At 42.9% G+C, this 24617-nt stretch overlaps 1 protein-coding gene across 2 annotated transcripts in view; it reads right to left on the reverse strand.

Annotated features, from left to right (window-relative positions):
• LOC120925327 (phospholipid-transporting ATPase ID-like) overlaps positions 1 to 24617 on the reverse strand; it is a 186498-nt gene that overhangs the window by 26988 nt on the left and 134893 nt on the right. For both annotated transcript variants that reach the window (XM_040336013.1, XM_040336014.1), the window contains exons 10-18: positions 18781 to 18939; positions 18601 to 18689; positions 16082 to 16278; positions 13923 to 14131; positions 8144 to 8187; positions 7114 to 7279; positions 3145 to 3333; positions 1899 to 2014; positions 85 to 249 (exon numbers count right to left, since the gene is read on the reverse strand). In XM_040336013.1, coding sequence (XP_040191947.1) covers positions 85 to 249; positions 1899 to 2014; positions 3145 to 3333; positions 7114 to 7279; positions 8144 to 8187; positions 13923 to 14131; positions 16082 to 16278; positions 18601 to 18689; positions 18781 to 18939 — 1334 coding nt within the window. The remainder of the gene's footprint in view (positions 1 to 84; positions 250 to 1898; positions 2015 to 3144; positions 3334 to 7113; positions 7280 to 8143; positions 8188 to 13922; positions 14132 to 16081; positions 16279 to 18600; positions 18690 to 18780; positions 18940 to 24617) is intronic.

Raw genomic sequence — 24617 nt, forward strand, 5'->3', positions numbered from 1 at the left:
CGAATTTGGTACTAAAGGAATTGCACATGTCTAGCGGTGATGCCCTCCCTACAACACAATGTATGGATAAAGATTGATGTGAACCTTCAGATCCCTCTCGATCTCTTCATACAGCTCGGACAGCTTCTCCTCGCGGTTTTCCAGGGATGTACTGGCCTCGTGGTGTCGTTTCTGCCAGTCTGCAAAATAGGTCTTGTCCAAATCTTTGTATGCCAGGACCAGAGTGCGTAGGCCCTCGCCAGCGAACTCCTATGACGGGGAAGAGTGAGAGAAGGACAAGGAAGGTGAAACAGTCAGGAATCATTTTATAGATTCTACAGTCCTTATTAAAATAAACACACACATTGTACATTATATAATACTGTAATAGAGTGGATTATAGGATTGTACAAGCATTTGAAACTAGGGCTTATTTTTAGGGTAGGGCCCTCCTGGAAAATAACGCTAGGTCCTATTTTCGGGGTAGGTCTTATTTCCAAAGTAGGTCTTATTTTCGGGGTAGGGCTTATTTTCAGAGCAGGTCTTATTTTGGGGGTAGGGCTTATTTTCAAGGAAGGGCTTATTTTCAGGGAACACAGTATATGGGCTTGTTGGCTATAACTATGGCCATTATTATGGAGTTAGCCCCACCTTTGTGATTACACCAGCTTGTACTCTTCTAGGAAAGCTTTCTGCAAGATTTATAAGGTCAGCTACTGATGTTGGATGAGAAGACTTGCCTCACAATTGGCATTCCAGTTCATCCCAGAGGTATTCAGTAGGGTTGAGGTCAGGGCTCTGTGCAGGTCGTTTGAGTACCTCCACACCACACCAGACTCATCATACCATGCCTTTATGAAGCTGACTTTGTACACAGGAAACACAGGGGCACAAGGGACACAGGGGCACAGTCACGCTGGAGCAGAAAAGGGTCTTCACACAACTGTTATCAAAATTCGGAAACGTGCAATTGCCTAAAATGTCTTTGTATGCTTTAGTATTGATTGTGTAATGCACTGGAAACATCAGAATTCAAAAGGTAGAGCCTGGAGGTAAGTTGGAACCTGTTTTTTTACATGGCATGGGAGCCCCTCATAATGGGCACAGCAGGTGTTCAGACCCAGGAACTCAGCTCAGATATAGTGAGAACCCATTATAATGGGCACAGCAGGTCTGCAGACCTGGGAACTCAGCACAGGGATGGTGTGAACCCCTGATAATGGGAACATCAGGTCTACAGACCTGGAACTCAGCTCAGGGTTAGAAGGAACCCCTTGTAATGGGCACAGCAGATGTACAGACCCAGGAACACAGCTCAGGGTTGGAGGGAACCCCTTGTAATAGGCACAGCAGGTGTAAAGATTTGGGAACTCAGCTCAGGGTTGAACGGAACCCTTTTAATAGGCACGTCAGGTGTACAGACCCAGAAACTCAACTCAGATATAGTGGGAACCCCTTATAATGGGCACAGTAGGTGTACAGACCAAGGAACTCAGCACAGGGATGGTGGGAACCCCTTTATAATGGGCACAGCAGGTGTACAGACCTGGGGACTTTGCTCAGGGATGGCGGGAACCCCTTATAATAGGATTAGCAGGTATACAGACCTGGGAACTCAGCACAGGGATGGTGGGAACCCCTTATAATGGGCACAGCAGGTGTACAGACCTAAGGACTTTGCTCAGGGATGGCGGGAACCCCTTATAATAGGATTAGCAGGTGTACAGACCTGGGAACTCAGCTCAGGGATGGTGGGAACCCCTTGTAATGGGCACAGTAGGTGTACAGACCTGGGAACTCAGCACAGGGTTGGTGGGAACCCCTTGTAATGGGCACAGTAGGTGTAGAGACTCGGGAACTCCAGATTTTTCCAAAACATTAAAACTGAAGTTTTAGTGGACATGACTTGTAGGACTTACATTCAGATGGTCGGTGGTCACCTCCTTCAAGTCTTCACTTGAGCGGTCAAGAAGTTCGTAGACAATGGTGTCGGCCCCCTTGCAGTAAAGGGTCAGACGCCCCTCTGGGCTCCGCACTACCAGAAGAAAAAAAAATACGGTGATACAACAATGATCCCTAACAGAAAAATCCCTACAAATATGGTTGATATTTGGGAAGCAGGAGAACATTCAGAAAAATCAGAAGATCCCATCATAAATGTGCTTATTTTGGATTTTTGCTTTTGTAAAAGTCTGGAAGGAAAAGTTCTGCCCACCAAGTTGTAGATCTTTAGTAGACACAATAGCCTACACCATGTTGTTCTCTAGACATGTGCAATTAGTTTAGTTCCGAATTAGTTTTTTAATGAATTTTGACAAATTTGTTAATTCTGAAATTTCCGAATTTTTTAATTTCCGATTTTTTTCATTTCCGAATTTTCGTGTTTCCGGATTTCCGAATATTCAAATTTTCGATATTTCAAAATTCGGGAAATGTGAAAATTCCGAAATTTCAGAAAATCAGAAATTCTGAAATTCAAAAATTTCAAAATTCTGAAATTCAAAAATTTAAAAATTCGAAAATTTCTAAATTCGAAAATTTCTAAATTCGGAAATCTGAAATTCAAAAATTCAGCATTTGAAAATTCGAAAATCGGAAATTCGAAAATCGGAAATTCAAAAATCGGAAAATTGAAAATGTTCTCATTTTAAAGTTTCTGAATCTCTGAATTTTCAAATTTACGAATTCCAAATTTCTGAATTTCCAAATTCCAAATTTTCGAATTTCCGAATTGCAAATTTCCGAATTGCAAATTTCCAAATTGCAAATTTCCGAATTCCAATTTTTTTAATTTCTGAATTCCTGAATAAAGCTAAAAACGAATGAAATGAAAAGGAACATGAACCAATTTTTCGGCAGTGCACATGTCTATTGTTCTCGTATTTCCTTTTTTATCCTCATACTGGCCATCTCAAACAATGTGATTCGATGCGACTATGGATACACACTCAAAGACAATGAATTGCAAACAGACACAATTGCTTTAATCTAATTTCAGGCTTTAGTTCAGGCAAAGAAAAACAAAAAAAAGGAGTATATAACTTGGTATTATAAAAGCTTACTGCGTTAGTACTGTATAGGACTCTCTTTGAAGACCTCCCATGCTTATATTTATACAGTAGGTTTAGGTGCCATTTCCGAGGCCATGCCAATCCCATTACTCACCAATCACAGACATCCTTTTGCGCTCATTGTTGAAGTCCAAAATAGCCAGCAAATCGTACACTTTGGTCCTCTCCATCTCTACCACAGTGATGGTCTCTGGTGTCCGGGTGCGAAACACAAAGCCAAAGTTCCTGGCAGCTGTCACCAGAGCGCCCTCGTCTGGAGACTGGGCCTGGTACACAAGTTCACCTGGGGTGGGCAAAGACAGGGTAAGAAGTGTCAGTGGTGGCTCTGTTACATTCTACAGTCAACTTATGAGATATAGGAGGGAAAAAATCCCCTAAGGGCCCCACATAATGCTAAGTATATGCTCTGTTAGAGAAGACTGTCAGAGACTATACTACAGGAGATGGTCAGAGACTGGAGACATGTCACAAGAGACTGCTAGAGATCCCTGCCAATACAGCCTAACACATCAATGCTCCCACTACTGACTGGTGGGGTCCAAGGGTCATCGAGCAAGTTTCAAAGGAGTGCAGGATAGACACGAGCATTCAAATAAAATATTTTCAAACAAAATTCCACTGTTATGCTATTCAATGGAATACGACTAGAGATGAGGTTCAGGTTCACCACAAATTTGCGCTCCCGATAATTCTGGCCTAGCCTTGTTCAATAAAACTGTCTTGAATTTTACAATGCTCCATTATCTGCAGTCTCTTAATTTCTCTAGTGAAGCCCCAGCTTGTACTTTTTCACTCTAGTACATTTCGGCCTATTCTCCCTCATTATATGTCTAGCTGCTGGCTGGTTTTACACTGCTCTATTATCTGCAGTCTCCTAATTGTTATAGAAACAAACCTTGGCTGTATTATTTGTCTCTAGTACATTTTGGCCAATTCTCTCTCATTGGAAATGTCCTGCTTCTTACCTATTTGTAACTGCTCTATTATCTGCAGTCTCTTAATTCTTGTTGAAAAAAACCCACCTGTATTATTTGTCTCTAGTACATTTTGGCCCATTCTCCTTCATTAAAAATGTCTTTCTGCTGAACATTTTTACACTGCTCTATTATCTGCAGTCTCCTAATTCTTATAGTGAAGCTGCAGCCTGTACTTTTTCTCTCTAGTACATTTTGGTCAATTCTCCCTCATTAAAATGTTTAGCTGCCGGCCAATATTACACTGCTTTGTTATTTGCAGTCTCCTTTTTCTTGTTGAAAAAAACTTGCTTAAATTATTTGTCTCTAGTACATTTCTGCCAATTTTCCTTTATTGGAAATGTCCTGCTCCTGACCAATTTTACACTGCTCTATTATCTGCAGTCTCCTAATTCTTTTTGAAAAAACCCCCACCTGTATTATTTGTCTCTAGTAAATTTTGGCCAATTCTTTCTCATTAAAAATGTCCTGCTGCTGAACATTTTTACACTGCTGTATTATCTCCAGTCTCCTAATTCTTGTAGAAACAAACCCCACATGTATTATTTGTCTCTAGTACATTTTGGGCAATTCTTTCTCATTAAAAATGTCCTGCTCTATTACAGTATCTGCAGTCTGTTAATTCTTCTAGTGAATCCCCAGCCTGTACTTTTCCTTTCTAGTACATTTTGGCCCATTCTCCCTCATTAAAGATGTCTAGCTGCTGGACAATTTTATACTGCTCCATTATCTGCAGTCTCCTAATTCTTGTAGTAAAACCAATGCCTGCATTATTTTTTCTGTAGTAAGTTTCAGCCAATTCTCCATCATTAAAAATATCCTGCTGCTGGGTGTTTTTACACTGCTGTATTATCTGTAGTCTCGCAATTCTTGTAGTAATTTGTGATCTCATTTTTGCTTCCTTTTACTGCAGCCTCTTAATTCTTCTAGTAAAGCCCCAGCCTGTATTTTTTCTCTCTAGTACGTTTTGGTCAATTCTCCCTCAATAAAATGTCTGGTTGCTGGTCAGTTTTACACTGCTCTATTATCTGTAGTCTCCCAATTCTTGTAGAAGAAAACCCTGCCTGTATTATTTACTGCACAGATCCATCTTACTCTAAATCTATACTTCAGGAGCCGACCATCGCTGCTCAGTGCTCTACAGTCCATATAGATTCTGGAAGTCTAATGCCGCGTACACACGATCATTTTTCAGCATGAAAGAAAACATTGTTTTTCAGCATGTCAAAAAAATGACGTTTTCCCAACTTCATCATTAAAACGAAGTTGCCTACACACCATCGTTTTAAAAAAATGATCTAGCAAAGCGCGGTGACGTACAACACGTACGACGGCACTCTAAAGGGGAAGTTCCATTCGCCTTTGGGCTGCTTTAGCTGATTCCGTGTTAGTAAAAGACGATTCACGCTTTTCTGTCTGTTACAGTGTGATGAATGTGCTTACTCCATTATGAACGGTAGTTTTACCAGAACGAGCGTTCCCGTCTCATAACTTGCTTCTGAGCATGCGCGGTTTTTTCACGTCGTTAAAGCCCACACACGATCATTTTTTTACAACCCGAAAAACGACACAACCACTTGGTTTTCAGCCCATAGTCAAAATACGTCCTGTTTTTAAAGATGGATATCTCAGTAACGGCAGCAGCTGCTGCCACAACTGAGGTATCCATCTTTAGTGCCGAAGGTCCTGTACACGATAACGGCGGTCTCCGCGGCGGATTCGCCGTGAGATCGCCGTTATCGGTGGCAGGAGAGGGGCCCTCCCGCCGCTGTCCCGCGCCCTCCGCCGCTTACCGGAGCCGTCGGTAGCGGCGGAGGAGATCGGGACCGTTCGGCAGCTGAGCGGGGTTACGAGTGAAGGAAAAATCTCATTCACCCGTCCCCATAGCTAGATTGTGAGCTCTAACGAGCAGGGCCCTCTGATCATTCCTGTATTAAATTGTATTGTAACTATAATGTCTTCCCTGATGTTGTAAAGCGCTGCGTAAACTGTTGGCGCTATATAAATCCTGTATAATAATAATAATAATAATAATAATAGCTCTGCTGGGCGGAAGTGACGTCAAAACGTCAGTCCCGCCCAGCGTCTTAAAGCAACATTTTTTTTTTGTCATTTGAAAAAATGACATTTCCAAATTTTTTTTTTATTGCATTTTAGTCTAAATATGAGATCTGAGGTCTTTTTGACCCCAGATCTCATATTTAAGAGGACCTGCCATGCTTTTTTCTATTACAAGGGATGTTTACATTCCTTATAATAGGAATAAAAGTGATCACATTTTTCAGTGTAAAAAGTAATAAAATAAATAAAAATAAATAAGAAAACAAAAAAAAAATTTTTTTAAAGCGACCCGTCCCGACGAGCTCGCGCGCAGAAGCGAACGCATACGCGAGTAGCGCCCGCATATGAAAACGGTGTTCAAATCACACAAGTGAGGTATCGCCGCGATCGTTAGAGCGAGAGCAATAATTCTAGCCCTAGACCTTCTCTGTAGCTCAAAAAATGCAACCTGTAGAATTTTTTAAACGTCGCCTATCGAGATTTTTAAGGGTGAAAGTTTGACGCCATGCCACGAGCGGGCGCAATTTTTAAGCATGACATGTTGGGTATCATTTTACTCGGCGTAACATTATCTTTCACAATATATAAAAAATTGGGAAACATTTATTGTTGTCTTATTTTTTAATTCAAAAAAGTGTTTTTTTTCCAAAAAAAGTGCGCTTGTAAGACCGCTGCGCAAATACGGTGTGACAAAAAGTATTGCAATGACTGCCATTTTATTCTCTAGGGTGTTAGAAAAAAATATATATATAATGTTTGGGGGTTTTAAGTAATATTCTAGCAAAAAAAAATGTTTTAGTCTCGTAAACACTGAATCTGAAAAACAGGCTCAGTAATCAAGTGGTTAAAACGACGTTAAAAAATGCATCATGTCAGAATTTTTTTTTTTTTGTCATTTTTCAGAACCTGAAAAATTATGTGAAGCCCACACACGATCATTTTAAATGACGTTTTTGAAAAACAACGTTTTTTTCATGCCGAAAAACGATCGCGTGTACGCGGCATATTAGTTGACTTCTCGTTCATACCAGGCTTCTTTTCCTCAGACATCGCCGTGTGGCACAAGGCAAGCAGCCGGAAGAACTCGTGAGTAGCCCGGTCCCCAATCTTCACCGACTCCACCAATCGATGATCATGAAACACAAACTTGGGGTCAGCCAGAGAGTTGAAGGAAAAATCCACCTTTTCTGTGTACTGGAATAAAGAAAGCATTGTATGAATATCAATCTGTTTCCTTGATGTGACTGTCACAGCTCATTTTACAGAGGATTAAATAGCTTAAAGCTAAGGTTTAATATGCTTATTTAAAAAAAAATTTTATTATTTATTTTTAATGACATGTTTCACTTTGATGTTATAAGTTGCAATGAGTAAATACAGCTGGATAAAACAAAAACTGTGTCTGTCTTCATTTCAGGCTGCAAAGCAACAAAAAGTGATTATTTTAGGGAGGGGGTGATTCTTTTGCATTCACTGTATCTGATTTCCTGGACTCTGTTTGTAAACATTCTATCAGGACCCATCTGCCCTATAGGCTCACTATGCAAGTCGCTTAGGCTGCATTCACACCTAAGCGACAGCCGCGTACGCGTGTAGCGGCAGATTTGCCGCGATTACAAATGTTTCTTTTTTCTTTTTTTTTTTTCTAAAGTATTCCCATTGCTGTCTATGGGAAAACGCGCCTGTCGCGTGAAAAAAAGGGTCCGGGACTTTTTTTCAGACGACAGGCGTTGCGCGTCTATGAGATGTGAACCATCTCCATAGACGGCAATGGGAATTCTCCCCTCTAGCGACAGAAGCGTCCCGCGTCGGGCGTTTTGTCGCTTAGGTGTGAATGCAGCCTTAGGGCCCCGCAAAGCTGCAGAGGGCCCCCCAAATTACTAGAGGCCCCGCCTGGTGAGAAGTAATTTTCAGCCCCTCACCCCGCCTCCTACCTCTTCTCCCATGCAGCCAGCGAGTTGAGAAGTCAGCACACCCCCGCTTCTCACTTTAATGTAATTTTGCTTAGGGCCCCAGGAAGGTCAGGATCGGCACTGCATTCTATAATGGAAAGCTTACCTCATTTATCTCCAGTCTATTCCCAGCATAGTCAAACACGTCCCCTGCAGAGAGAAGTACAGAGCCAATGAGAAATTCTTGCAGAGCGCCAATTATTACATCATTTATTAACTTGCTCTATATTAAGGAGAAATGATGGTGGGGTGAAGGGTGGGGGGCGAGTGACACCATCACTTGGCTTTGGAGTGACTGCAGCCCCCAGCAGTGGGAAGTACCAGTTCAGTTCCCATAATAAATTGCCAAAAAGATACAATAAGTGGTCAATGGCCCAGATTCAAGAAGCAATTGCGCCTGTGTAACCATAAGTTACGCAGCGCAATTGCTTACTTGCCCTGGCGTAACGAATGCTCCAGATTCAGGAACCTCGTTACGCCGACTGCAGCCTAAGAAATGCGCGGCATAAGGCTCTTATGCCCGCATATCTTAGGCTGCATTCTTGCGATGGCCGCTAGGTGGCGTTCCCGTTGGGCTCAGCGTATAGTATGCAAATTGCATACTAACGCCGATTCACAACGTTGTGCGAGCCCTGCGTACGTAATTTACGTCGTTTACGTATGGCGGTTTTCGCGCAAGGCTGCCCCTGCTATTAGCAGGGGCAGCCCATGTTACGTATACCCATCGTTCCCGCGTCGCGAAATTTGAAATTTACGTAGTTTGCGTAAGTGAATCGTTAATTTGGCGCTGGACGCCATTCACGTTCACTTTGAAGCAAATGACGTCCTTGCGACGTCATTTGCCGCAATGCACGTTGGGAAAGTTTCCCGACGGAGCATGCGCTCTACGCTCGGCGCGGGAACGCGCCGAATTTAAATGATTCCCGCCCCCCTACGGGATCATTTAAATTGCGCGCGCTTACGCCGGGCATTTTGCCGGAGCGCCCACGCAATTTACGGAGCTACTGCTCCGTGAATCGAGGGCAGCGGAGCAAATTTGCGGGGGCGCAGGGCAAAAACGTTGCCCTGCGCCTCCGTAAATAATGCGCAATTCTAACTGAATCCGTGCCAATGGCTATAACATTCGTACGGGCAACAACAATTGTAATATAATTATCTCCTACAAGTGCTCCATCTAGTGGCAATAATGTGATAATTTTTTGGATTGAGGTACTTCAGGAAAAATAACTCGTTATGGCCACTTGATGGCGATGAAGGTCAAAGGGGATCATTTATATTACAAACAATACGGTAAACATTTGTCATGTGAATGGTTATAAAATCCACACAGCTAATATTTTATATATAGACCCCCTAAGCCAGGGCCGTCTTTAATGTTGATTGGACCCTGGGCAAAAAAAAGTTGTACCATGACTCCCAACCGGTAGCTGGAGGAGAGGCCTTGCAATTGTCCTGAATGAACACTAACACACGTAATGCCAGAAATAAAGGTGTGAATGGCAGGGCCGTCTTTAATATTGATTGGACCCTGGGCAAAAAAATGGCTTGGGGGCCCCCCCACCCCATGCAATTTTGCTCTCCACCTGCTCTGAGACATACAATAAATATCAGCTAGACTTAAAATCAGTTTACTGTATCAGATCAGGCAGTGATTGCGATTGGTTGCCAGAGGTTACAGCATATCATTACCACTTACTGACTGGTTGCTAGAGGTTACAGCACACATTACGGGTCACTGATTAGTTGCTAGAGGTTACAGCACATGATTTCTTCTTGTTGATTGGTTTCTAGAGATTACTGTACAGTAATACTGCTCACTGATTGGTTGCTAGAGGTTACAGCACATCATCTCTACACTGCAGAGGGGCATGATATACATATGAATGTTGCCGCTATTTACATATGAATGCCACCGTAATTTAGATATGAATGACGGTTATTTACATGTAAACACAGGGTCTGCAGGTGAGTCATCTGTACACAACAATAGGGCAGAGCTGGGCAGCATTAGTAGCAGCACTTCACACTGAGATATCAGGACACAGCACAGGACTACAACTTCAAGGGACAAAATAAATTAAACTGGAATAGTTGGCAAGTATGAGGCGGCTGCTTTGGGACCCACAACAATGACAGGGTCCAGGGCAGCTTCCCCTTTTGCCCTGCCTTAAAGACGGCCCTGCCCTAAGCAACACACAATTCACCTTGCCAGTAACCAGGCAAACCAACACATTTTCTGATTTCCCCATGAATATATATAAGAAATTGTTATCTGTTAATTATATTGTACAATGGGAAAAGGAACATCCCATCAAATGGTTTCTTTGGTAAATGGGAACCCCTCATAATGGGCACAGCAGGTGTACAGACCCGGGAACTCAGCACAGGAATAGTGGGAGCCCCTCATAACGGGCACAGCAGGTGTACAGACCTGGGATCTCAGCACAGTGATGGTGGGAACCCCTCATAATAGGCACAGAAGGTGTACAGACCCAGGAACTCAGCACAGGGATGGTGGGAACCCCTCATAATGGGCACAGAAGGTGTGCAGACCCGGGAACTCAGCACAGGGATGGTAGGAACCCCTCATAATGGGCACAGAAGGTGTACAGACCCAGGAACTCAGCACAGGGATAGTGGGAAACCCTCATAATGGGCACAGCAGGTGAACAGACCCAGGAACTCAGCACAGGGATGGTGGGAACCCCTCATAATGGGCACAGAAGGTGTACAGACCCAGGAACTCAGCACAGGGATAGTGGGAAACCCTCATAATGGGCACAGCAGGTGTACAGACCCAGGAACTCGGCACAAGGATAGTGGGAACCCCTCATAATGGGAACAGCAGGTGTACAGACCTGGGAACTCAGCACAGGGATGGTGGGAACCCCTCATAATGGGCACAGCAGGTGTACAGACCTGGGAACTCAGCACAGGGATGGTGGGAACCCCTCATAATGGGCACAGAAGGTGTACAGACCTAGGAACTCAGCACAGGGATGGTGGGAACCCCTCATAATGGGCACAGAAGGTGTGCAGACCCGGGAACTCAGCACAGGGATGGTAGGAACCCCTCATAATGGGCACAGAAGGTGTAGAGACCCAGGAACTCAGCACAGGGATAGTGGGAAACCCTCATAATGGGCACAGCAGGTGTACAGACCCAGGAACTCGGCACAAGGATAGTGGGAACCCCTCATAATGGGAACAGCAGGTGTACAGACCTGGGAACTCAGCACAGGGATGGTGGGAACCCCTCATAATGGGCACAGCAGGTGTACAGACCTGGGAACTCAGCACAGGGATGGTGGGAACCCCTCATAATGGGCACATCAGGTGTACAGACCTGGGAACTCAGCACAGGGATGGTGGGAACCCCTCATAATGGGCACATCAGGTGTACAGACCTGGGAACTCAGCACAGGGATGGTGGGAACCCCTCATAATGGGAACAGCAGGTGTACAGACCTGGGAACTCAGCACAGGGATGGTGGGAACCCCTCATAATGGGCACAGCAGGTGTACAGACCTGGGAACTCAGCACAGGGATGGTGGGAACCCCTCATAATGGGCACATCAGGTGTACAGACCTGGGAACTCAGCACAGGGATGGTGGGAACCCCTCATAATGGGCACAGCAGGTGTACAGACCTGGGAACTCAGCACAGGGATGGTGGGAACCCCTCATAATGGGCACATCAGGTGTACAGACCCAGAAACTCAGCACAGGGATGGTGGGAACCCCTCATAATGGGCACATCAGGTGTACAGACCCAGAAACTCAGCACAGGGATGGTGGGAACCCCTCATAATGGGCACAGCAGGTGTACAGACCCAGAAACTCAGCACAGGGATGGTGGGAACCCCTCATAATGGGCACAGCGGGTGTACAGACCTGGGAGCTCAGCACAGGGATGGTGGGAACTTCTCATAACGGGCACAGCGGGTATGCAGACCCGGGAACTCACAGATCTCCCTAATAGAGCCTCTGAGAGTTAGAAGAGACTGTTTCGTTGCTTCCACCAAACACTGAAATACAAATTTCAATCCTCTATGAGTGATTCAGTGTAAATCCAAGTTTGGTAATGAGGCTGAAAAATATTTCACTGAGATATAAACACTGTTAGCGCAAAGCACCAAGAAAATGATAACTCGCTCTTTATTTATAAACATTGATAAAAACACTTGAAGATGTTTTAATAAGTTACACTTAGTGTCAGACTTGATATAAATCTTCATAAAGTTCCATTTAAAGCTGACCATACTCCATTATACTTCCCTCCCCCCCAGCAATGTGACCCCTTCCTTGTAGGTCCTTCCATCTTCACCTCCACTTCTTTTGGGTTTGATGTCTTTGGCCATCTTGGTTGGCCGGTTCGGGATCACGCAACTCCCACGCAGTCTGTCCCGGCACCAAGTCATGCCGGGATTGTACACCGAGCCTTGGCCACACACCTTCCCACAACATGGCTTTAGTCTTTCTGGCATAGTTATACAATAGATCAGTGGCTGGTGCTCATTATTTTTTGAGGGGGTGCAAACAAACTGAAAAAAATAACATTGTTGCCACTGTGCCCATCAATTGCTGCTACTGTGCCATCAAATGCCACCACTGTGCCCATCAATTGCTGACACTGGGCCCATCAATTGCCACTACTGTGCCCATCAAACACAGCTACTGCGCCCATCAAATGCAGCCACTGTGCCCATCAAATGCAGCCACCGTGCCATCAATTGCTGACACTGTGCCTATCAATTGCCGATACTGTGCCCATCAATTGCCGATACTGTGCCAATCAAACACAGCTTCTGTGCCCATCAAATGCAGCAGCTGTGCCCATCAAATGCAGCCACTGTGCCCATCAAATGCAGCCACTGTGCCCATCAAATGCCGCCACTGTGCCCATCAATTACCGACACTGTGCCCATCAATTGCTGTTACTGTGCCCATCAAATGCAGCTACTGTTCCCATCAAATGCAGCCGCTGTGCCCATCAAACGCAGCCACTGTGTCATCAATTTCCGCCACTGTGCCCATCAATTGCTGAAACTGTGCCCATCAACTGCTGGCAGTGTGCTCATCAATTGCCGCTTCTGTGCCCATCAATTGCTGCCAGTGTGCCCATCAATTGCCACTACTGTGCCCATCAACTGCTGCCAGTTTGCCCATCAAGTGCCGCTACTGTGCCCATCAATTGCTGCTACTGTGCCCATCAATTGTCACTACTGTGCCCATCAACTGCTGCCAGTTTGCCCATCAAGTCCCGCTACTGTGCCCATCAATTGCTGCTACTTTGCCCATCAATTGTCGCTACTGTGCCCATCAATTGCTGCCAGTGTGCATCCCCCGCCCGCCCGGCACTTACCTTGTCTCGGTGGGGGCAGTGGGTTACACCAATGTCCTCCACACTCCTCGATGTCTTCTCCCGTCCTCTGCTATGATTGGACGCCTGATAGGCGGCGTCCAATCACAGCGCCTGTCGTTTCAGCCAATCAGATGACAGGCAACAGACCCGAGCACCTGATTGGCCGAGAGGCGGTTCAGTGTTAGAAAATCAAATTTTCATGCGCTTTCCTAACACAACGCTGAGCGAACAGCGAACGCCCAGCAGGGCGGCCGCCGTTTACATTTTTGGATGCCTATTAGAGCCAACTGCTCTTATCAGGCGCTTCCAAAAAATACCCTGTCGCTGTCATTCAGGTGCCCGGCAACCCAAAGAGGGGCCGGACACCTGAATAGGGGGTGGCAGCGGCGACCATAGATAGATTCATGCAATGCAGGAGAGAGGGGGCGGTGCCCATGCGCCCCTGATGGACGCACCGCCACTGCAATATGAATATATATATATATATAAAATGATGCCAATCATTTGTGACCCGCTCACCGTAGGAGTTGCTATTGATGGAACACTTGTTGAAGGTCATGACGTTCTGGGTGAGGGTCCCGGTCTTGTCGGAGAAGATGTACTTGATTTGCCCCAGCTCCTCATTGAGGGTGGTGGTCCGGGCCTCTGCCGGGGTGTCCCTCTTGGGGTAATACATCTTCCGGTCCCAGTTGATGTAGTAGCTGTTCCCCAGCCGAATGATCTCCACGCTGTACAGAAGAAGACAATGACATCCACTGAGCATTTGGCGCGACGCCGAGTTCGGCCAACGCAATGACAATCTGCATATTTTTCATGCCAGCTGATTACATCGCTTACTAACCGTTTATAATATATGCAATTCGTTTTATTACACGTCGAAAAGAATATAAAATAAAAAAATAGAATATAAAATAAAGGAATATAATAGAAAGTATAGATTAAAACAGAATAGAATATAAAATAATAAAATAAAACAGAAGATAATGGAATATTAAATAATACACTATAGTAAACGAGAATAGAATAGAAAATATAGGAATATATTCAGAGATTCGGATGTATCCAAATGTTCCCAATTACAACAGTAACAAATTTAAATGAATCTGAATTAAATTATAATGAAACAAATTATTTGAATTTGAAAAAAAAAAAAAAAATACAGTAAAGTATAAAAGTAAAAAAAGATGAAGATTCCTTTGCTGCTTTATAGAATATAAAATAATAAAATACAATAGAATAGGCTAGAAAATTGAAGGATAGGAAAGAATATAGAATAAAAAAATAGAATATAAAATAATAAAATAAAACAGAAGAGAATGGAATATTAAATAATAGACTATAGTAAAAGAGAATAGGATAAAATAGAATAGAAAATATAGGAATATATTCAGAGATTCGGATTTATCCAAATTTTCCCAATTACAATAGTAACGAATTTCAATGAATCTGAATTAAATTATAATGAAACAAATTATTCGATTTTGAAAAAAAAAAATTAAATTCAGTAAAGTATAAAAGTGAAATAAGATGAAGATTCCTTTGTTGCTTTATAGAATATAAAATAATAAAATAGAATAGGCTAGAAAATTGAAGGATAGGATAGAATATAAAATAAAAAAATTGAATATAAAATAAAGGAATATAATAGAAAGTATAGATTAAAACAGAATAGAATATAAAATAATAAAATAGAATAAAACAGAAGAGAATAGAATATTAAATAATAGACTATAGTAAAAGAGAATAGAATAAAATAGAATAGAAAATAAAGGAATATATTCGGAGATTCGGATGTATCCAAATTTTCCCAATTTCAATAGTAACGAATTTCAATGAATCTGAATTAAATTCTAATGAAACAAATTATCTGAATTTGAAAATTATTTTAAATTCAAAAATATATTTGAAAACTAATTTGAGTTCAAAATGGAAAAAAAATTGCACTAAATACAGTAAGGTATACAAGTGAAATAAGATGATGATTCCTTTGCTGCTTTAAGGGAATATAATAGACTATAAAAGAATAGAATAAAACAGAATAGAAAATAAAATAATGGAAAAGAATAGAATAAAACAAATTAGAAATCCGAAATGAAGGAAACGTTTCCATTGTGTACATCTCTACTATTTATGCTTCTAAGAAGATGAACGAGTTCCCACCAAATGACTTTATAATGGATGTGGACAATACAGGACATCATAATACAGGATGTGGACAATGCAGGACATCATAATACAGGATGTGGACAATACAGGACATCATAAAACAGGATGTGGACAATACAGGACATCATAATACAGGATGTGGACAATACAGGACATCATAATACAGGATGGTGACAATACAGGACATCATAAAACAGGATGTGGACAATACAGGACATCATAATACAGGATGTGGACAATACAGGACATCATAATACAGGATGAGGACAACACAGGACATCATAAAACAGGATGTGGACAATACAGGACATCATAAAACAGGATGTGGACAATACAGGACATCATAATACAGGATGTGGACAACACAGGACATCATAACACAGGATGTGGACAATACAGGACATCATAATACAGGAGTCCCTGTCAGTAGACAGTCACCTTCTGAGCTCCATTCATCCTGGAGCCCCATCCAAGTCTACGTTGGACCATAAGTGTTCCAGCACCAGTCTTACCTTACGTAGAGTGAGATGGGCACCACGGTATTCAGGATAATGACATAGGACCAGAACATCAGGAACCCCGAGAATGCTGCATTGGTGGTGCCTTCTGGCCAAGGGAGATACACCTGGAAGTAATAGCCTTGCTTGGATTCCCAAATCCCGTTGCCGATAGCCAGGATGATGCACATGACAGCCAAGAAGACAAAGATCTGCCGAGAAATGGAAAGTCACATTGAAGGATCTTCATTTCTGGAGCCAGGACAGAGTTCCCCAAACAAGTCCTCCACCAGCAGGTCATCGTTTGTGGATATCTACATGGGAAGCTAAATGCCGAGACACTCATTACTCCACCTGTGTGTATGTATGGGGAGATACCGGCAAAACACGCATTGCTTGGTAAACATTGGGCTAGGCCAGTATTTCGTAGAATTCAGTATAACCACTAATGAATACTGTGGTCATTCGGAGATGATCAGAACAGATGCCAAAGTATTTTTCAGGTATCTACCGGAGCCTCATTGTAACTAAAGAAGTGGCTTAAGAGACGCTACGAAACGTATTCAACATTCCACTTTAATGTGACCAACTACTACCAGCTATTTTTTATCACTGGATCCTAAAGGCACACAAGTTTTGGCACCCTTAGGACCCCCCTACTGTCAGCATCAGATATTTTACGCTGGACATTAGACATGTGCAATTCGTTTGGATCCGATTTTTTTTTTTTTACAAATTCGAGATTTCAGAAATTGGAATTTCGGAATATTTACATTTCGGAAATTTGGAAATTCGAAAATTCAAAATTGGAAAGTTCAACATTTTTAAAATTCGAAATTTCAAAATTGGAAAACCCAAGTTCCCGAAATTCGAAAAACTCGAAAATTTGAACATAGGAAATTCGAAAATTTGAGATTTTTGAATTTCCGAATCTTCGAATTTCCGAAAATTCAAATTTCCGAAATTCAGAATTCCGAATTTTAGAATTTCTTAAATTCCATATTTTTGAAATTCAGAATTCCGAATTTTGAATTTCCGAATTCCGAATTTCCGAATTCCAGAAATTCAGAATTTTTGAATTCATTCAAAAATAAATTAAAAATAAATTAAAAATCATATGTAATGATACAAAGTATACAGTGAGCCCTTCTGCATCAACACGTTTCACCGTCAGGACGCGTTCAAGGTTCAAAGATAGCAAAAGAGAAAATGGATCTCACTGTCTGAAATAAAACATATTTGTTTAAAAATTCTAATAATCATAACACACATCTTAAAAACACTGATCTGTCCAAAAAGAAAAGCCAAATCTTTGCTTTTTTTGAACCTTGAACGTGTCCTGATAAAGCCTAACGGTGAAACGCATTGACGCACAAGGGCTCACTGTATACTTTGTATGATTACATATGATTTTTTATCTATTTTTGAATGAATCTGTGTATACTATGTACTTTTTTCAATAAACATTGTAATATTTTTCTCTACTTCTCCATTGTTTCCTATGCCTTTAATATGCCGATCCAGGGCTGCTTTTCAAGTACCCCTTTTTTTTATTTGTTTCCCTCTCCTCACTGATGAAAACTTCAGCTCTCCGCCCCCCTGCTTTTCAGAGCTGAGAGATCCTGTGTAAATTCTGCACTTTGAATGGATGTAGGGGGAAGACGTCGTAGATAAACAGGTGCAACTTATGTGGGAGGATATGTTTCAGTTCTGTGTATCACCTGAGGCCAGTCACTTAATTGGGTATATGGAAGGGTTTACAACCACTTTGAAGCAAGGAAGCTGCCTTTGTTTAGTTGCAGAGGCGCCTCCTTAATTAGGCAAATTAGGCGGTCGCCTAAGGCCTCGCACTCACAGGGGCCTCGCGGCCACCTAACTTACCCAATGCATTACCCCAGTTTGGAGGGACAGGGGACCTTAACGCTGCTGTGCTCATGCAGGCAGCGTTAAGAGCCCTGACTCAGAAATGGGGCCGCCAGCATCCCTAACAACAACCAGTGAATATCGGTGACACCACCCCTTGTGACGTCAATAACCCAGTATGCCCTCAGTCATTGACATCACATGGGGGCGGGTTTACCCAGTGACATCAGAGGGTGGTCCCCACCCCTTAGTTATTAAAGAGCAGGATCTGTGGGGCCGCCTTGTTAAAGGGGCTTCCAGATTCCGATAAGCCCCCCTGCCCGCAGACCCCCCACAACCACCGGCCAGGGTTGTGGGGACGAGTCTCTTGTCCTTGAATTATTTTTCCCATCATGGGCGTGAGTGGGGCCCCATGTCAGGTTTTGCCTAAGGCCTCACAAAGCCTCAAGCCGCCTCTGTTTAGTTGTGATGGTGCTGCCCATGTGATCACGTATTACACCAGTCATTTGATGGCTTGACAGTTTGGTTGAGAGCAGAACCAGCCGTGACAGTTATCATTCCCGGCAAGCTTTGAATATAACGGTTTTGGGAAACCATTAAATTGGTAGGTTTGGTTCTGCTTTAAATGCTTTCTATGAGCCCAACCCTTGTGCCCCCCCCATGACACCTACCCATAGGACCAAAATATTCATAAGACGGTCGATACTGGTTCTCTTCAGGGTGGTGCGGCCGCTGTTCTGCATCAGCTTGGTGTCTGGCCCTGTGGAATTATAAAAGGATGGAGTACTGATTACTCTTGTTCAGAGACTTGAACTTCACCGGCTCCCGGCTCTAGAGGACATGGAACAGACCTGCGAAGATGACCATGCCAAAGCACCACTCTGTGTTCCTGATGGTGCAGCCGCGTAGGAGGATCTTCCCATTGTCCAGAGAGTATTTCTCCCCCTGATAGGTCAGAGTTCCGGTGAAAGTGTCCAATCGGTTATTGGGAGCCTCGCACGCGATTTCACCTACAGAGATGGAAGAAAGAAGAGTCCTACACAATTATCTTGTAATTTTAACCACTTGTCCACCGGAGGACGTCATATGACGTCCTCGACTTTGTGCGGTGATATCTGAATGATGGGTGCAGCTACAGGCATCATTCAGATATCGCCGTCTTCAGCCGCCGATTCTGTGCACGATAAGAACGATCAAAGTGGCGGTTCCGCCGCTTGATCATTCTTATAGGCAACGGGAAGGGATGTCCCCTCCCTCCCGCCGCCATCCGGTGCTTCTCCGGGCTCTCCCGTGCCATCGGGGGCCCGGAGAGCAAATCGGTCGGCGCTGCCTGGAAAGCATAGAGATGACTGGTGACCAGATGGTCACCAGTCATCTATGACCGTCGGAGGCCCGGGCGCGATGTTATGACGTCCCGGAAGTAAACAAGGCCGCAATCGCAGCTGTCGGCATGAGATCGTTGATTTTTTTTTCACCGATTTCATGCTTTCCAGCCTGGAGGAGAGATGTGGGGTCTTATTGACCCCGCATCTCTCCATAAAGAGGACCTGTCACAGTGATTCCTATTACAAGGGATGTTTACATTCCTTGTAATAGGAATAAAAGTGATAAAAAAAAAAAAAGTAAAAAAAAAAGTGTAAAAATAAAAAAAAAGAAGTAAAATATATATATTTTTTTTTTTTTTTCAAAACGCCCCTGTCCCCGTTATCTCGCGCGCAAAAGCGAACACGCATGCAAGTCCTGTCCACATATGTAAACGCCGTTCAAACCACACATGTGAGGTATCGTCGCGTGCGTTAGAGTGTGTGCAACAATTCTAGCACTAGACCTCCTCTGTATCCCGAAAATAGTAACCTGTAAAAAAATTTAAAGCGTCACCTATGGAGATTTTTAAGTACCGAAGTTTGGCGCCATTCCATGAGTGTGCGCAATTTTAAAGCGTGACAAGTTAGGTATCTAAATTAATAATATATTAACTACAGCGCTACTAGATCCAAAATTACACCACACAATTAATAATCAAATGTAAAAAGCTGCAGTATGTGAAAAAAGGTGACCAAACCATAAACAATGTAAATAATGTACATATGCGCTAAAAACAACTAATTAATGTGATATCTACTACAAAAGATCAGATGCCAAATGTGATAAAAAACAAACAAAAATTGCTAATACTGATGAGTGAACTCGTTGGGTATCTATTTACTCGGCGTAACATCGTCTTTCACATTATACAAAAAAAATGGGCTAAATTTACGGTTTTGTTATTTTTTAATTCATGAAACCGTTTTTTTTTTCCCAAAAAAAGGCATTTGAAAAATTATTGCGCAAATACCGTGCGAGAAAAAAAGTTGCAATGACCGCCATTTTATTCCCTAGGGTGTCTACTAAAAAAAAATATATAATGTTTGGGGGTTCTGATCAATTTTCTAGCAAAAAAAATGTGATTTTTACATGAAGGAGAGAAGTGCCAAAATAGGCCCGGTGGTAAAGTGGTTAAAGAGAATTTATAAAATTTGAATAGAAAGCTGAACTCCAGGAGAAGACGGTTTTAAATGCTTTGTTACATCCAGCTAACACAAGTACCCGATCCTGTCCTTGTTTCAGCAGCTTCCTGTCATTCCTAGTAGACATGTGCAATTCGTTTCGTTCCAAATCATTTTTTTTTAACAAATTTTGACAAATTCGTTCATTCGGAAATATCGGAATAAACGAAAACCTGTTTGACGAATTTTTCCGAATATTTGTAAATTTGAATATTCGTAAATTAGGAAATTTGGAAATCTGAAATAATAATTAACTAATAGTAACTTAACTATTACAGTGGAACCTCGGATTACGAGCATAATCCGTTCCAGGAGAATGCTCATAATCCAAAGCACTCGCATATCAAAGCGAGTTTTCCCATTGAAGTCAATGGAAACGAAAGTAATTTGTTACGGATTGACCTCAATAGGATGCAATACCGCATGTGGCCAGAGGCGGGGGGAGCCGGAGAGCCTCGGAAACGGCCGAAAAAGGCCGGAGGACACGTCAGCTGACCTTGGCAAACCTCACAAAGACTTGCCAAGGTCACCCGTGCTGTCCTTGGGCCTTTCCGTGCATTTCTGAACAGCGCCGACCGCTGTGATAGGCGACATTCGGCTCTGCTCAGCTCCAGCGCCCGCACCTCAGGCCAAAAGTGGTACTGCACACCACTTTGGCCTGAATCGCGCTCGTTTTGCGAGACAACACTCGCAAACCGAGTCAGGATTTTTTTTTTTAAATGCTTGTATTGCGAAGCGCTCGTTAACCACGTTACTCGCAATCCGAGGTTCCACTGTACTAACTATTAAATTATAAGTATTGGAATTTCCTTTTAAGTTTGGCTGTTAGTGAACGTAACGAATACAAATTTATCGGAAGCTACGAATTATTTTACGAAATAACGAATGCCGCATCTAAACGGATAGAACGTAATGAATTAGTAATAATAAATAACAATAATATTGATAAAAACGTTTTATTATTATTATTTTTTATTTGTTCCGTTCCATTCGTTTAGATACGGCATTTGTTATTCCAGGTGATTTGTAACTTCGGATAAATTTGTATTCGTTACATTCACTAACAGCCAAATTTGAAAGGAAATTACAAGGGGCCGGATTCATAAAGAGTTACGCCGGCGTATCAGTAGATACGCCGACGTAACTCGGAATCTAAGCCCGTCGTAAGTTTAAGTGTATGCTCAAACTGAGGTACACTTAAACCCTAGCTAAGATACGACGGCCTGCGCTGTCGTATCTTAGGGTGCAATTTTTCCGCTGGCCGCTAGGTGGCGCTTCCGTTGATTTCGGCGTAGAATATGTAAATGACTAGATATGCCGATTCACGAACGTACGCTTGCCCGTCGCAGTAAAGATACGCCGTTTCCGTAAGAGATACGCCGCGTAAAGTTAAAGCTGCTCCCTAGGTGGCGTAGCCAACGTTAAGTATGGCCGTCGTTCCCGTGTCAAAATTTTAAAATTTTACGTTGTTTGCGTAACTCGTCCGTGAATGGGACTGGACGTTATTTACGTTCACGTCGAAACCAATGACGTCCTTGCGGCGTACTTTGGAGCAATGCACACTGGGAAATTCCACGGACAGCGCATGCGCCGTTCGGGAAAAACGTCAATCACGTCGGGTCACCAATAATTAACATAAAACACGCCATCCCATCCTCATTTGAATTAGGCGCGCTTACGCCGGCCCCATTTACGCCACGCCGCCGTAACTTAGGAGGCAAGTGCTTTGTGAATACAGCACTTGCCTCTCTGACTTACGGCGGCGTAGCGTAAATACGATACGCTGCGCCGCCGTAACAATGTGCGGATCTACCTGAATCCGGCCCAATATCTATAATTTAATAGTTATTATTTCAGATTTTCGAATTTTGGGGTTTTCGGATTTCTGAAATTTTCTGAATTCTGTAATTTACGAATGTATGAATTTCAGAATGTCCTAATGTACGAATTTACGAATGTACAAACTTACGAATTTACGAATGTACGAATTTACGAATGTAGAAATTTACAAATTTACAAATGTAGAAATTTACAAATTTACAAATTTACGAATGTACGAATTTACGAATGTACGAATTTACGAATGTAGAAATTTACAAATGTACGAATGTAGAAATTTACAAATGTACGAATGTAGAAATTTACAAATGTACGAATGTAGAAATTTACAAATTAACAAATTTACGAATGTACGAATTTACGAATGTACAAATTTACAAATGTACAAATTTACAAATTTACAAATGTAGAAATTTACGAATGTACAAATTTACGAATATTTTACGAAATAACAAATGCCGTATCTAAACGAATAGAACGTAATTAATTAGTAATAATAAATAAAAATAATGATAAAAACTTTTTATTATTATTATTATTTATAATTTGTTCCATTCCATTCGTTTAGATACGGCATTCTAGGTAATTTGTAACTTTGGATAAATTTGTATTCGTTACATTCACTAACAGCCAAATTTGAAAGGAAATTACAATACCTATAATTTAATAGTTATTATTTCAGATTTTCAAATTTTTGGGTTTTCGGATTTCCGAAATTTTCAGAATTCTCTAATTTACGAATGTATGAATTTCAGAATGTCCTAATGTACGAATTTCAGAATGTCCTAATGTATGAATTTACAAATTTATGAATGTACGAAGTACGAATTTACAAATGTACGAATGTACAAATGTACAAATGTACAAATGTACGAATTTACGAATGTACGAATGTACAAATTTACAAATTGCGATCATAACGAATAACCCGAAAAAAGAGAAAATAAAAAAACAAATCAAACGAAAACGAACAAATTTTTTGGCAGTGCACATGTCTAATTCCTAGCACAGCAGCCTTGGGAATGGGAGGGGAAACAGTAGAAGCTAATCAGACTGACACAGGGATGGACTGGCCATTGGGATTACAGGGAGTTTCCCGGTGGGCCGATGGCTCAGTGGGCCGGCTTCATCGACAGCGGACCACCGCCCCCCTCCACTCCTCTGTCTCTCCCCTCCCACAGCGCTCACCTCCTCTCCCTCCCCGCAGCGCTCACCTGGGGGAAAAAGGAGAAGGGGGAGGACCAGAGGAGCAGGGGGGGTGACAGAGGAGCATGAGGGAGGGGACAGACAGCTGACTCAACAGCTATGGCCTGGGAGTTTCTCACTTCTGCCTAATCTTGTCCCATAAAGGGGGCACCAAACTGATTCTTTGCCCCGGGTGAAATAATGTCTAGCTTCCCCACTGGTACTGCCTATAAGAGTACCAGTACCAGCCGTTCTACTCTAATAAAGTAGAACGGCTAGTGGCTAGTGAAGGGGGAAAGGGGGCTTGGGTGGCCGGGGGGGGGGGGTGGGAGTTGTCCGGCCCCCATGGGAGAGACCTGTCAAAGTGGGCCAGTCTTGATGAAGTCCAGGGCCAAATTTTTGTCCCAGTCCAGCCCTGGACCGACAAGGAACATGCTGAAAGGAGGAGAGTGTTGCTACTATTTCATTGTCCAATCAGGAGGCTCAAGGAAAAGCTATACTTACCCGATCCTTTAATTCTCTGGAAAAATAAAACGCTCCCCCATGTCCATCGGTGGACTGTTCCTACTATCCTCACATCCAGAGCCAGTCCATGGGCGTGATGACGTCAGGAACAGTCCATTCACAAGACTGCTAGCGTGTGTGTGTGTGTGGGGGGGGGGGGGAAGCAGGAGCGACGGATTAGGTAAGTATGGCTCCGTTTTGCAATCCCCTAGACAACGGGAGTCAAACTGGTGACCCTTCAGCTGTTGCAGAACTACAAGTCCCATGAGGCATTGCAAGGCTGACAGTTACAAGCATGACTGCCACAGCCAGAGGCATGATGGGACTTGTAGTTCTGCCACAGCTGGAGGGCCGCCAGTTTGACACCCCTGCCCTAGACCAAAACAGGCAGTTAACCTGTGCAGCCCCACTGCATTGGAAAATAAAAATGTTGCCTGGAGTTCTTTAACGTGAAAGTGGTGCCATCCTCCCACTTGGGCTTTCGGAAGAAGTTATGCAAATATCAAAATGATGGATGGATGTCAGTCTTAAGCCTCGTACACACGATAGGTTAACCAGAGGACAACGGACTGAAGGGTCGTTGTCCTAGGTTAACCTATGAAGCTGACTGATGG

The sequence above is a fragment of the Rana temporaria genome, chromosome 1, assembly GCF_905171775.1.
Source record: "Rana temporaria chromosome 1, aRanTem1.1, whole genome shotgun sequence".
Lineage (NCBI taxonomy): Eukaryota > Metazoa > Chordata > Amphibia > Anura > Ranidae > Rana > Rana temporaria.